Source organism: Thalassophryne amazonica, chromosome 13 (assembly GCF_902500255.1).
Source record: "Thalassophryne amazonica chromosome 13, fThaAma1.1, whole genome shotgun sequence".
Classification (NCBI taxonomy): domain Eukaryota; kingdom Metazoa; phylum Chordata; class Actinopteri; order Batrachoidiformes; family Batrachoididae; genus Thalassophryne; species Thalassophryne amazonica.
Window position 1 is genome coordinate 37913913 of NC_047115.1, and position 14899 is coordinate 37928811.

The 14899-nt window shown below is 39.3% G+C and overlaps 2 protein-coding genes and 1 long non-coding RNA gene across 5 annotated transcripts in view; 1 reads left to right on the forward strand and 2 right to left on the reverse strand.

Annotated features, from left to right (window-relative positions):
• The window catches only part of LOC117523512, a 21213-nt gene continuing 6314 nt past the window's right edge, over positions 1-14899 (reverse strand). The window contains exons 3-4 of the long non-coding RNA XR_004564522.1: positions 1612-1755; positions 1-61 (exon numbers count right to left, since the gene is read on the reverse strand). This is a non-coding gene — a long non-coding RNA (uncharacterized LOC117523512). The remainder of the gene's footprint in view (positions 62-1611; positions 1756-14899) is intronic.
• Positions 2462-8738, reverse strand: zgc:110319 (uncharacterized protein LOC796111 homolog). 3 transcript variants are annotated; one of them, XM_034185067.1, is made up of 8 exons: positions 8698-8738; positions 6265-6365; positions 6028-6163; positions 5535-5601; positions 5327-5438; positions 5167-5230; positions 2921-3095; positions 2462-2569 (listed from the first exon to the last, which is right to left on the reverse strand). In XM_034185067.1, exons 1-8 carry the CDS (start codon positions 8736-8738, stop codon positions 2501-2503), a joined length of 765 nt encoding a protein of 254 aa, XP_034040958.1. In that variant the 3' UTR covers positions 2462-2500. The 3 variants fall into 3 exon arrangements, with proteins under 3 accessions (XP_034040958.1, XP_034040959.1, XP_034040957.1); XM_034185068.1 differs by lacking the exon at positions 8698-8738 and adding an exon at positions 6447-6469; XM_034185066.1 differs by lacking the exon at positions 8698-8738 and having other exon boundaries at positions 6265-6512.
• The window catches only part of si:dkey-228d14.5 (uncharacterized protein LOC796266 homolog), a 21772-nt gene continuing 17896 nt past the window's right edge, over positions 11024-14899 (forward strand). Inside the window, exon 1 of the mRNA XM_034185069.1 lies at positions 11024-11260. Within this exon, the coding sequence (XP_034040960.1) occupies positions 11196-11260 (65 nt within the window). The 5' untranslated portion in view covers positions 11024-11195. The remainder of the gene's footprint in view (positions 11261-14899) is intronic.

Here is a 14899-nt window from a genome sequence, read left to right on the forward strand (position 1 = left end):
AAACCATTATGATCCTCCACATGATGACTGTGGAGCTTGTGTTCCTGCTGTAAGAATATCACTTAGTGGGGCCAAAAAGTATTTAGTCAGCCCCTGATTGTGCAAGTTCTCCGACTTCAACATAGGTACACTTCAACTATGAGACAAAATGAGAAAAAAAATCCAGGAAATCACATTGTAGGATTTTTAAAGAATTTATTTGTAAATTATGGTGGAAAATAAGTATTTGGTCACCCACAAACAAGCAAGATTTGTGGCTCTCACAGACCTGTAACTTCTTTATGAAGCTCTTCTGTCCTCCACTTGTTACCTGTATTAATGGCACCTGTTAGAACTCGTTATCTGTATAAAAGACACCTATCCACAGCCTCAAACAGTCAGACTCCAAACTCAACCATGGCCAAGACCAAAGAGCTGTCTAAGGACATGAGGAAGACAATTATAGACCCGCACCAGGCTGGGAAGAGTGAATCTACAATCGGTGAGCAGGTTGGTGTGAATAAATCAACTGTGGGAGCAATTGTAAGAAAATGGAAGACATACAAGACCATTGATAATCTCCCTCGATCTGGGGCTCCACGCAATATGTCATCCCGTGGGGTCAAATGATCATGAGAACGGTGAACAAAAATCCCAGAACTACACAGAAGGACCTAATGAATGACCTGCAGAGAGCTGGGACCAAAGTAACGAAGGCTACACACTACGCTGCAAGGGACTCAAATCCTGCAGTGCCACGCGTCTCCCCCTGCTTAAGCCAGTACTTGCCCAGGCCCGACAGAAGTTTGCCAGAGAGCACATGGATGATCCAGACGAGGAATGGGAGAATATCATGTGGTCAGATGAAACCAAAATAGAACATTTTGGTAAAAACTCAACTCGTCGTGTTTGTAGGAAGAAAAATGCTGAGTTGCATTCCAAGAACACCATATCTGCTGTGATGCATGGGAGTGGAAACATCATGCTTTGGGGCTGTTTTTCTGCAAAGGGGACAGGACGACTGATCCGTGTTGATGAAGAATGAACGGGGCCATGAATCGTGAGATTTTAAGCCAAAACCACCTTCCATCAGTGAGAGCATTGAAGATGCAACGTGGCTGGGTCTTCCAGCATGACAAAGATCCCAAACACACCGCTCGGCAATGAAGGAGTGGCTCCGTAAAAAACATTTTAAGGTCCTGGAGTGGCCAAGCCAGTCTCCAGACGTCAACCCCATAAAACATTTGTTGAGGGAGTTGAAAGTCTGTGTTGCCCAGCGACAGCCCCAAAACATCACTGCTCTAGAGGAGATCTGCATGGAGGAATGGGCCATAACACCAGCTACAGTGTGTGCAAACCTAGTGAAGACTTACAGGAGACATTTGACCGCTGTCATTGCCAACAAAGATTATGTTACAAAGTATTGAGTTGAACTTTTATTGACCAAATATTTTCCACCATAATTTACAAATAAATTCTTTAAAAATCCTACAATGTGATTTCCTGGATTTTTTTCTCATTTTGTCTCTCACAGTTGAAGTGTACCTATGTTGAAAATTACAGACCTCTCTCATCTTTGTAAGTAGGAGAACTTGCACAATCAGGAGCTGACTAAATACTTTTTGGCCCCACTGTATTTCCTCTACTTTTATTTCCCCCGAATCAAGGTATTTTTGTGCTGCCTTAATAATGATTTTAATCCTCTCTGTTCTGCTCGATGGCTGGGCTGAACAGTTTGTCACTTCTGCCAGGAATTTCACATTATCCACTGAAAAACTTCTGCCTCCTTGACAACAAACCAATAATCGTTTGGTGTATCTAATTTACTGTGCTCTCTCTCTCTCTCATTTATATATATATATATATATATATATATATATATATATATATATATATATCTCACATCACAAAGTGCACACAAGCCACGATTGAAAATATTCAAATCATTATTTTTTTTTGTTTTCAGAGGCAGACGTCCTGTGATGCAGTAATTCTGGAGAATACAGCACAAAGCACATACAGGCAATGCACACATTTTCTAGAGTAACACAATCAAAACTGTACTTCTGTTTTCTGGAATAAATAAGTCTCATTAAAACTGAATCCAAATAAAAAGGGGAAGGGGGGGAGTTTCATATACAGTGCTTATGTGCTGCCAGAAAGTGAAATACTGCATTACAAACATAAACATAAACAGTGTCAAAACCGTTCACAAAATCTCCATGAGATTTTTTTTTTTTTTACAAATATTAGAACGTCTACAAGAAATAAATAGAACATTTATCAAGATCACAACAGAACAACCATTCTTAGTTTTTTCAAGGGCATTATATTGTGTATGTAGATTTGGCACTCTTCTTTGGTAAGAGGTGCATACTGTATGTACAGTACCAGGCAAAACTTTGGACAAAATCAACTTTTACAGTACATAGTACACATACAAACGGAGGGGAGCTTAGTTTTGAGTTGTGCAGTATTTTTCAAATCTTACAATAAAATGTATTATGATGGTCTATGACATTTATTCTTGTAATTTGCGTTCCAGCTCAGAGAAAACCTTTGCGTTGATTTCATCTACTTCATCTTCCACCTGGGCACAAGACAGTTAAGAAACAGAGATTTATTTGAGTTTTAAAGCCACAGAAATGTATTTTTTTTTAACATGAAAACCTCAATATATATATTTTTTCCTATTTTAGTTGAAGTTGTAAAACTGTGTGACAAAGAATCTGTCTCATGCTTTCATTTTGTCTGCAGTCTTTTAAAAGAAAAGATTCTTAAACATTTTTAAAGACTGAATGAAAGTCATTCTAAAGGAAAGGATAACAAGTCTTTTAGCATGAGTTTATCAGGGAAGCCAGGTCTCCCCATACAAATGGGCAGAAATAACTATACAAATCCCACAAGAAAATAGTTGTGTTCCACAGATATTAATAGTTACCTGTTCTACCTTGTGTACTTCTGGGACATAAAACTGAAGCATGTTTTGAATACCATTCTTCAGTGTGACCGTGGAGCTGGGACAGCCTGTACAGGATCCCACCAGCTTTAGCTTGACCGTGCCATCCTCAAACCCCTTATAGAGGACGTCACCTCCATCCTCCTGCACTGTAGGTCTTATCAATGAAGGCATCCATATCACAACATATGACAAAGACAATAATATTACTATAAGTGTCTTTTATCCTACAGTGAACATGAATAAAGATTCTAAAGTATAAATTACCGCATCCTACATGAGCTCACCATTGTCATCATCACCATTACTGAGATTAATGACCTCCACCAAGAAGTTAATGTTTTTACCAGTGTTTGTCTTTTATCAACACAGACCCAGATAATTCAAAATGTAATGAACTGAATTCACTGAAATTTCGTGAGCAGATAGATAATGTTGTGGGAAATAACTGATTCTGCTTTGGAGGTGATTTTGAATATATTCTTGAACAAAAATCCAGAATAATGTTTGGTACATAGCAACATTCAAAAATATCTGAGGATGTTGATGAAATTTGGTGAGCATATGAATAATGTCCTCTAAAATGAGGAATTTTATTTTAATTTTGATTCAGAACATATTTCAGAGACAGGATCTCAAAGATATTTTAAGTATTCAGGAACATTTCATTTAAGAATAATAAATAAATAAGCAATAATGATCTTTGCTAACATTTTGTGAACAAATGAATAATGCCCTAAGAAGTCATTTATGTAATTTTTGAGTCAATCCAGGACATAGTCTGGATCTGGGAATCCAGAAGAATGTTAAGCCGCCGTCACACATAGCTAGAATGTGGAGGAACCATTCATACATGGCAAATATTGCCATAATCTGACGCAGTCAGATGGCACCGGCATGGGAGCTGTCACTCACTCACCCACCCACGCAATCAACTCTCCGCTTGTCCTCACATTCCCAATGCTAAACTGACCTCTCATCAGTGTGTGTCTTACATGACAGAGTGTGCATGTGTATGTGTGTAGTACAGGTGATCTGAGTGATGAGTGTGTGTCCACTCAGCTGTGCGCGTGTGTTCACAATGGGTGAACGAGCCGTGAGTGTAGAACAGGTGATCAAAGCAGCGTGCGAGTGTGTGGCCGAAATGTTCGCTCAGCTATGTGTATATGTGTTCATAAACGCTGTACCAGCCACTCTGCATGTGCACGTGAGCACAGGAGCTGTCTATCCAGAGAGCACACAAAAAGGCTGACAGCTGTCAGTGAGCAGCTGCTGTTGTACAATCCAGTGAAAAATCCCTTTAGGTGTTTGATCACTACATACTTGCATTGCTAGATTTTACTTTTCCCGCTGGACTCCGTAACTGCTGTTGAACTGCGCTGGCAGTGCGCCAACTTCCCACATGTGCAAAACTTTGAGATGCAGCCAGTGGACTTTCTCTTTGCTTAAACTCTTTTTGATGTCATTTTACTTGATACGCATCTTAACACAACTGTAGTTGGATTATCATTGTGGGACAGCGCTTCACATGGGATTTAATCATACTAGAGATGGAGTATGCATTGGTTATCTGATTGACGTTGCCAGTACACAGCGCAGCTGGGAGAAAGGGACTTGTCGGCAGGCTTTGCTGTGATTGATCGATCTCAGAGCTCAATCAACCTCAATCAGATCGTTTCAGATGCTGTTTTGATGCTGTCAGAATAAGGAAATTGTGGTCGGATGGTCGTCAGATTACACATGGACTGCCGTCGGGTAGGTGTCCGATCTCAACGGCGCCCGGAGAGTTTTGCACATGTGCATCACACTTGGGGGGGGGGGCAGCCAATTTTGACCAACTGTGTTGACTTCCGTAAATGGCTGTCAGAGACGTTTCGGAACTGAAATCCGGCACTCTTCGGATGTGCGCCAATTCATAAATCCAACGCCACTCTGCGTGATTCCGGCTATATGTGATGGGGGCATTAGTGATGTAGCAACAATGAACTTAAAAAAGTCATGAATTGATCATGGTTACAATTTATGTGCATACAGTTAAATTCTTAGGAAACCAGGCAAATGATAGTGGGTAATGAAAGTGGGTATTTTGGCGGCTGGGTGTATTGACGGAGGTATGAGCCTTTGTGCCTTCTAGTTTCCCATATGACTAGGGTAAAAACAACTAATGATCTAGTCACATTATTACGAGAGTATAGCCAACAACTACCATCTCAAAATAAATTATCTACCTGATTCTGGTGTCCAGAAGTTCCTTTATCATTAATACAACATCATCATCATCTTCTGAAACACCTGCATGGGAAACATGTACAATATGGATATACTCCATAATACACAACTAAGCATATCATTTCCAAATGACCCCGATGTGCATATTTGCAAACTCACTGCTTTCATGGTGCACTGCCCCTGTTGTTATGGGGTCTCCACTCTCAAGGAACTTAGCAATAGCCTGCAAAGCATGGCGCTTAATGTCTGTCCATTCAATGTCTTCATCTTCCTGTCAGGACACCAAAAATCTTATGATACTACATCAGAATGGTTGTGTAGGAGTATTAGCCCACAGACAAGTTGCAAGAGTATGTTTAAGCCATACCTTAGTGACTGTTATAAAGTCAGGGCCAAAAAACACACTTTTTACACCTTCAATCTCAAACAGGTCCCTAAAGGAAACAGTGTGAATGTTATTGTTCAGCAAAACTTTAAAATTCATCATGAAAGGACAAAGTCTATGTTACTGTTTAATAACATACAGGGATTTATTAAAAGCAAGCCACTAGCACTCTTCAAATAAGTTAATCTGAACACTGTCACACACTAAATCCATAATCATACACGGCCCAGTTTTATGAGTAAATTTAAGTCGCTTCGGCTGCTCTCTCCGGGTCGCCACAGCAAATCCGAGGTGGCTCTGCATGTTGAATTGGCACAAGTTTTATGCTGGATGCGTACCTTACATAAAGAAATGTGGTAGGGGTGGGGTGTGAACCAGGAACCTTCTGCACAGAAATCAAGTGTACTAATCACTTGGCCACCACCCCTGCTGGCACAGTTTTTTGAGTGTAAGTGTTATTATTGTGTTATACTACCTGGCTAAAGACGAACATCCAGCAGAGTCCGAAGAGGGAAAGTCAAGTGTGCCACTTCCAAGCACAGGTTTACCAGGAATAAACTTCAAGCTTCTCGGGTTTGGTGTGTCTTGCGTCTGGATGGACAGCTGTCTTACTGAAAGATATTTTGAAGGGTGAGAAAAGCATGCCCAAGATCTGTTTTTGGAAAAACTGACACAATGTAGATCAGAAATTCTTTCAACAAAACTGTCTCACTTGAGAAGTGTATGGTTCTTGTCCGAGGCTGAAGTGGAACGTTTCCGAAGAGCTGGTTCATGCATTGAATGGGGTATGAGCTTCTTAAATTTGTTGAAAATCTAGCAACAGAAACAGTTAGATAAAGACAGGCGCCTGAGGTCTTAAACAGCATTTACACACTTTTCCATGCTCCTCCAAACCTGCACATAGACCCTCATCTTCAAGCTGCTCTTACACCTGGCTGAGTTTGGTGCCTAGTTCTCATCACTAGATATGGAACCATCAAAAAACGAAGGACATCTCCTGTTTGGGAGCATTTTGCAATGGTCAATCTGGTCAATCTTCGTTCCTACTCTCACCTATGGTCATGAATGTTGGGTCATGACCGAAAGAACTAGATCGCAGGCACAAGCGGCACAAATGGGCTTCCTCAGAAGGGTGGCTGGTGTCTCCCTTAGTGATAGGGTGAGAAGTTCGGTCATCCGTGGGAGGCTCGGAGTAGAGTCGCTGCTCCTTCGTGTTGAAAGGAGCCAGCTGAGGTGGTTCGGGCATCTGGTAAGGATGCCTCCTGGGCGCCTCCCAAGGGAGGTGTTCCAGGCAAGTCCATTTGGGAGGAGATCCCAAAAAAGGCCCGGGAACGCCTTGGGATCCCCCAGTCAGAGGTGGTCAATGTGGCACGGGAAAGGGAAGTCTGGCGTCCCCTGCTGGAGCTGTTGCCTCCGCGACCCGAACTCGGAAAAGCGGTTGAAGATGAGTGAGGAGTGATCTCCAAATAAGGCAAAATATTAAGTAAACTGGATGAAATCGAGTTGTGATGAAATGGATCGAGTTGTGATCGAGGGAGCTGAGGTGGAGGCTGTGGAGTCTGCAAAATTTTCTTAAGTAACTCCATTAAAACTACTGCATATTCAGCTCTGATGAGAACCAGTGAACCTCCTATTGAGGGCTATGTTGGCATCTTTTAACATGCAAAATAAAATAAGTTGTTTGTGAAGCCTTGTTGCAAATCACACAGTAAAAGTAAGTCCCCTTAGCTGCTCCCTTGTTTGCACTCGGCATCGCCACAGCAAATCCAAAGTGGATCTGTATGTTGAATTGGCACAAGTTTTACACAGGATGCCCTTCCTGAACATAACTCGACATTACATGGCAGGGGTGGGGCTTGATTCGGAAACTTTCCACACTGAAAGCAAGTGCATCAATCACTTGGCTACCACCACTGCCTTGCTAATCACATAGTCTTGGTTGTCAATAGAGGCCTCTATTACTTGATTTAAAAGGGGAGGGTCCACTAGTCCTAGGGTCCACTAGTCCTAACCTCTTTATATTATTTGTGTATATTACAACCCCAAACTGATTTTAAAGATCCATTTACAAAAATAAAACATACGATTCTGTTGCCATACATCAGTAATCACCTTTAACTGTACCGTTGTCTATAAATCTGTGGAATTAAAAATCAACAAATAATGGTAATTAACCCAATTAAATGCTTTTTTTTTTTTTTTTTTTATTGTCACACTTTTGTCACATTACTTAACCCACTTTATTGCAACAACAAGCCTACCATAAATGTAAAAACAGCTTCAACTTGCTCTCCTTAATACTAGTAGTGGTGGACTCTAGTACAGGGGTGGCAACTTGTTCCAGAAAGGGCCAGGTTTTTTTTTGCAGCCACTGACTCCACCAGGTGATTTCACTGAATAATATCACTTTGAGTAGATGGAATCAGTTAATCTGTGAAATCACCTGGTGGAGTCAGTGGCTACAAAGAAAACCTGGCCCTTTCTGGAACAAGTTGCCCGCACTAGGGGGAAGTTCCCGTTTTAAAAACATTCAGACACACCTACCAGAAAATTACTTTATGTGGTGAAAATGTCACATGTTTAAAATTTTCAATCATCTATATTTGTCCTACTTCAGAAATGTTGGCCTTAACTATAAACTTCTTTGAAAAAAATGAGTGTCTCACATGAAAGTCCATTTAGTTTTCCATACGAATTGTGGACAGAAAGTCTACACCTGGAGGACTGATTGACTTTGCCGGAGAAGGTATGCACTCCAAGTTATCTGACTTTTCTACAGTGATTTATGTTTCAATAGAGAGGTGCTGCTCATTGATGAACGTGAGCAAAGCGGTGACACATCTTCACGAGCTTTTTTATGTACGTTTTTTTTTTTTTTTATTAGCGTTACATATGCCTTTATTTGGCTATGGAAACATGGACGCAGGAGCTTTATCTTAACTAATGACAAAGTAAAAGCTTATAACGATGTCTAATGTGTCGCACTTTTGCTAGCCGCAGGCCCGGATGTAAAGATGGTTAGATTAACTCGTTAGATTGCCACTTAAAGCTATCACATTAGACGGTGCCGAGGATTATTTCATATAAACGCGCGTATTGTTACATATTTATAAGTTCAAACCTAAAATTAAAAGCATTTCCTGACCGTAACAGCGGACGTAAACCCCTTCTCATGTGCGCCGCCATTTTATTTGTTTTGGAACCGAGGACCTTGCGACAAAAGACGCCGCGCGAGCTATAACAACAACAACAACAACAATAATAATAATAATAACAATAATGATAATAATAACAATAATAATGGTGATGATTCATTCACTAATGTGATTTAAAAAAAAGTGTACAACATATAAAAAGCACATATCAGACACAAATACAAGCAAAAGCCTAAAATTGATAGAAATATAAACATCATAAAAAATACAAAGTCTCAATGAAGGAATTATAAAAAAACACTCATATACATACATAAAACGACAAAGCTGGAAAATGATGATGAATACTACAAATCTGATCATTTTGATAAGGGAGTGGCTATTATTAAAATAAATATTTTAATAAAAAGTTTTTTTTGTTTTTTTTTTACTAGTTAAAGAGCTGTCTGTCTGTTTAATAACAAAGCAGCAGTCATGCTAACTTTAATGTTTGTATGCTTCCTGGCTTTCAAATAATTTTATATGAATTTAAAGGATTTCAGAAGACATGAAAGATTGATGTAAATTGTCATTTGTTAATCACTCAAAATACAGCTTCTCATTTTTGAGTCTTTTCTAATGCTGTGTTAATTGAAAGAAAGACAAGTCATTTATTCAAACTAAATATTATACACAAGGTGGTAAGGGCAAAAAGCTGGGTGAACATATTTTATGGATTGTTAGATATGGAGTTGAATAATGCTTATAATAATAATTATTATTGTTACTATTATTAATATCTGACGTATCACTTCATTGCGTTACATCTACCTGTCCAGCAGGTGTCTCTGCATGACCTTTGTGAACAATGAAAATTCAAGTCTTGAATTTGCTGTTCAAAAGATAGTCTTGATGGTCCAGTGCCTCTTTTTAGAGGACAGATGTCTGGACACGTTTAACATTTGTGAAACAGTGAAGGAGCTACTGAATCCTGAACGTCGGGCACTGATGAGTGCTGCATCCTCTAATGGTCACAATGGAAAAGAACGTAATGGTACTGAGGTCTCACTGGGTATCTTAAGATCTTCACAGCCTTATTGTTGCAAAACATGCTGATGACATTGGTTACAGAAGGATTTCTAAACTTCTGAATGTTCCAGTGAGCACTGTTGGGACCATAATCTGAAAGTGGAAAGAACATAATTTCACCATAAACCGGCCATGACCAGGTGCTCCTCGCAAGATTTCTGACAGGACAGAAAAGAATTATCAGAAGAGATGTCCAAGAGCCAAGGACCACTTCAGAAAGACCTGGAATTAGCAGGTACAATTCTTTCAAAGAAAAGAAGAAGTAATGCACTCAACCACCATGGCCTGCACACGCTCACCACGCAAAACTCCATTGCAGAAGAAAAAGCATGGTTGCTTAAAGTTTGCTGCACAACATTTAGACAAGCCTGTGAAGAACTGGGAGAATATAGTCTGGACAGATGAGACTAAAACTGAACTCTCTGGATGCCATAATACAACCCATAAATGGCACTGCACATCAGCCCAAAAACACCATACTTGAAGTGAAGTTTGGAGGTGGGAACATCATGGTGAGGGCAGTTTATATTATTACTGAATGAAGGATGAATGGAAAAATGTACTGAAACATTCTTGGTAAAAATCTACCAGGATGATGAAAATGTAATGAGGGTGGAAATTTCAGCAAGACCATGATCCCAAACACAGCCAAGAAAACTCTCAGTTGGTTTCAGAGAATGAAAATAAAGCTGCTAGAATAGCCCAGCCAATCACCTGACTTGAATACAACAGAAAATCTATGGAAACAGAACCTTGAAGATTTGAAGACTGTTTGTGTGGAAGAATGGGTATTAAATAAATTTCAGTAAGTGTGTTCAATACTTATCCCCTGTGTCATTCCAGTTTATTACACATAACTTTGTTTCTGTACTTATTTGTTTTGGTTTCTTTGCATGTAGAGATTAGTTGGGTTGTTACTGACATCTGGTGAAAATTTCATGTCAGTATCTCCTTTAGATACATTTAAGGAGAAAAATGGTGACATGTTCAGTACTTATGTTACCCACTCTCTCTCTCTCTCTCTCTCTCTCTCTCTCTCTCTCTCTCTCTCTCTCTCTCTCTCTCTCTCTATATATATATATATATATATATATACATACATATACACACACACACACAAGTTGTTACAAAAGACTCAACATGTCACGCTCTCATGCTAATGCGACGTCAAGAAGGCCAACCCAGTGTTTCCTTACAGTTGTTCTGGGATAAGGAGAAGGTGTGGCTGAGCGTCTCCTGCTCATTAAAGACAGGAGTGTTGGAGCAGAACTGTTGTTTTTCAGTGGTGACCTGCTAATCTGATTGTAAAGTCTAGCAGGTGTGTGTGGGATGTTTCTTTGTTTCAGGCTACGATTCACTGAAGAGGTCTTCTTTTGACTGATCTGAAAGTTTTGCTGCTGCTCTTCTTGACCACCAAGACATGGTACTTTGGATCATCTTCCCCATCACACTCTCTCTGGTGTCTCTAATCGGAACATGGACTGTGTAAGTTGACAACAAATTTGTGCCTCATCTTGTGATGGGAAAAGATCATTTTACTGCCTCACACAAGAAAACGTTAATTGTATGTAAGGCTTCAAGTTCACTACAAGGCATTTTTTTTCTGCATATACCAATTCAGTTCAATTTATTTAGTTTATATAGCGCCAAATCACAACAAAGCTGCCTCAAGGCGCTTCACACAAGTAAGGTCTAACCTTACCAACCTCTAGAACAAGCACACAGGCGACAGTGGTAAGGAAAAACTCCCTCTGATGATACTGAGGAAGAAACCTCAAGCACACCAGACTCAAAGGAGTGTCTTATGATCTAATTTAGTGTATATATGCTACTGGTAAAATGTTTGTACATTTGAAAGTGTTGAGATTTTTGATGTACTGTATGATAAATAGTGAAAAGCTGCTTAATATTTGATATTTATGAATAAATACTTTCACAAAAACACATCTTTACAGTGCTAAAATCAGGCTGTATTTAATCTGGTCTTCACAATTGATTGATAATCGGCAGCTCTCCTTGTGTTGTCATGTGTTAGGCAGTGTGTAGGAACATCTTGGTTATTTTTAGTTGAAATAGTGTGTGGACAACTCCAATTTTCTACTGAGACAGACAAGATCACTCTTTATATTTGAGTAGCTAAAATGTTTACACATCACTATTAGGAATATATATATATATATATATATATATATATATATATATATAATATATATATATATATAATATATATATATAATAAACATAATTGGGGTATTCAATGTCATACAACTGTTGTGATTTTTTTAAACAAAATGTAGTTGTCCCACACTATTGCCATAATTTCCACCACAACACTGTAATGTCCCTTTAAACAGTTTGTATGAAAGATTGTTTGGGTAGTTTCTATGGAGATAAACAGTGACATCAGAGCACATGTATATAGTGCCAAATCACAACAAACAGTTGCCCCAAGGCGCTTTATATTGTAAGGCAATGGTGTGGTGGAAATTACATTTACAAGGCCAATAGTGCCCGTAGTTAAAGAATCACCCATGTATGTATGTGTGTGTGTGTGTGTGTGTGTGTGTGTGTGTAAACATCACAAATGGATATTTTTGTGAATTTTAGCATGTATATGAGTTGCTTATGTCAACATCAATGTAGAAACATGGTGTCTAACCAGATCCTTACTCTGGATGGCATTACTCTGACCTCTAGTAATACTGTGAGAAATCTTGGAGTCATTTTTGATCAGGATATGTCATTCAATGCGCATATTAAACAAATATGTAGGACTGCTTTTTTGCATTTGCGCAATATCTCTAAAATTAGAAAGGTCTTGTCTCAGAGTGATGCTGAAAAACTAATTCATGCATTTATTTCCTCTAGGCTGGACTATTGTAATTCATTATTATCAGGTTGTCCTAAAAGTTCCCTGAAAAGCCTTCAGTTAATTCAAAATGCTGCAGCTAGAGTGCTGACAGGGACTACAAGGAGAGAGCATATCTCACCCATATTGGCCTCTCTTCGTTGGCTTCCTGTTAATTCTAGAATAGAATTTAAAATTCTTCTTCTTACTTATAAGGTTTTGAATAATCAGGTCCCATCTTATCTTAGGGACCTCATAGTACCATATCACCCCAATAGAGCGCTTCGCTCTCAGACTGCAGGCTTACTTGTAGTTCCTAGGGTTTGTAAGAGTAGAATGGGAGGCAGAGCCTTCAGCTTTCAGGCTCCTCTCTTCTGGAACCAGCTCCCAATTCGGATCAGGGAGACAGACACCCTCTCTACTTTTAAGATTAGGCTTAAAACTTTCCTTTTTGCTAAAGCTTATAGTTAGGGCTGGATCGGGTGACCCTGAACCATCCCTTAGTTATGCTGCTATAGACTTAGACTGCTGGGGGGTTCCCATGATGCACTGAGTGTTTCTTTCTCTTTTTGCTATGTATGCACCACTCTGCATTTAATCATTAGTGATTGATCTTTGCTCCCCTCCACAGCATGTCTTTTTCCTGGTTCTCTTCCTCAGCCCCAACCAGTCCCAGCAGAAGACTGCCCCTCCCTGAGCCTGGTTCTGCTGGAGGTTTCTTCCTGTTAAAAGGGAGTTTTTCCTTCCCACTGTCGCCAAGTGCTTGCTCACAGGGGGTCGTTTTGACCGTGGGGTTTTTCTGTAATTATTGTATGGCTTTGCCTTGCAATATAAAGCGCCTTGGGGCAACTGGTTGTTGTGATTTGGCGCTATATAAATAAAATTGATTTGATTTGATGTCTGTGTAGTATTTGACAAAAGCTACATCATAAGCGATATACCATCTTTATGTTGGGTAAAAAGTATATGAATAAGTTTTGTTTGCAGCAAAGTGTGGATTGCTGTGAAAGTTGACATTCTTAGGCTAAAGTGTAAAAGTAAAGTGTACTGAGAACTGGCACTAAGGTGTGTGTCTGGCAGTAGTGAGATTAAAATAAATAAGAGACTACGAGTGTGTTCCTATTTTGAATCGTATATTCTGTACTCATTGTTTAATAGATTTATCTGGAGGTCAATCTATTGTCAAGTATTCTTTCCTTTTCCCGTCAGTCACTCCATTGGGCAAAGGCAGCCTCAAGGGATATTGTCATTGTTGTTTTTGTTTGTTTGTTATGGTTGTTGCACTTTGACCCTGAACTGTCTCAGTTTTTTGATTTTGTCTTTCTTTATTGCATTTTTGCCTCATGATGTCAGAAAGATGTGGTGAGGGGGAATTCTGTCTGTCCTCCTCTCTCAGTGTCCAGAGTACATTTTTAGTTTGTTTGGGGTGAGGGTCCCCTGGCATCATGCACTGACCATTAAATGGTAAATTGGCTGCTTTCCTTCAGTGCTTTTTCATCTTATTGAGGCGTTCATCCTATGGCAACTTGTCAAAGAGCAGGTTGCCTGTCTGATGAGCAATAGAGCCAAGGATCTTCTAATCTAGACATTCGCTTACCTGACTAATCGCCTGATCACTACATTTATCTCATCCTTTAAAGATGAGCTATGCATTTCATTGGCTATGTTGAAGATCCAAATTAAGCTACAATGGCCAAACAATAACCTAAACACCCAACAGTGTGGTCTTTAAAACTTTTTGTGACTTACATGTACTTACCCTCCTTTTAATGTGGAGTTGCGCCAGGAAGGAAGATATCTGTCCACCAAAGGCTGGAAAATACATGAAGTCAGGTAGCTGAATAATATTAATTTGCAGGACTTTTATTGGATGGATAAGAGCACCATTTTTTTGGAAATTCGCTTGGTTCTCGATTTAATTTTTAACCCAGTTGGATTCCTCAAATATGTACTGTTGTTATAGCTCAAATTCCATTGTGACAAACATCAATATTAGTCATCATTATACTGCAACATGGCTCAAGACATTCATAAATTATATCAAACTGTAATTACTTGTTGGGTAAGAGAACCTTTATGTTTTTAATTCAAATGTATATTATGCTACTTTTAAAAATACAGTATTGTCTAAAATATAGAAACGTGTTAATATAAAGGTCTTGCTTCATTAAACACATCACACTATATGTTAACAAACCAGCGTGGCCACTTCCCTAAAGATTTAGTCATCAGTCATCACACACACACACACACACTCATCTTCAACCGCTTATTCC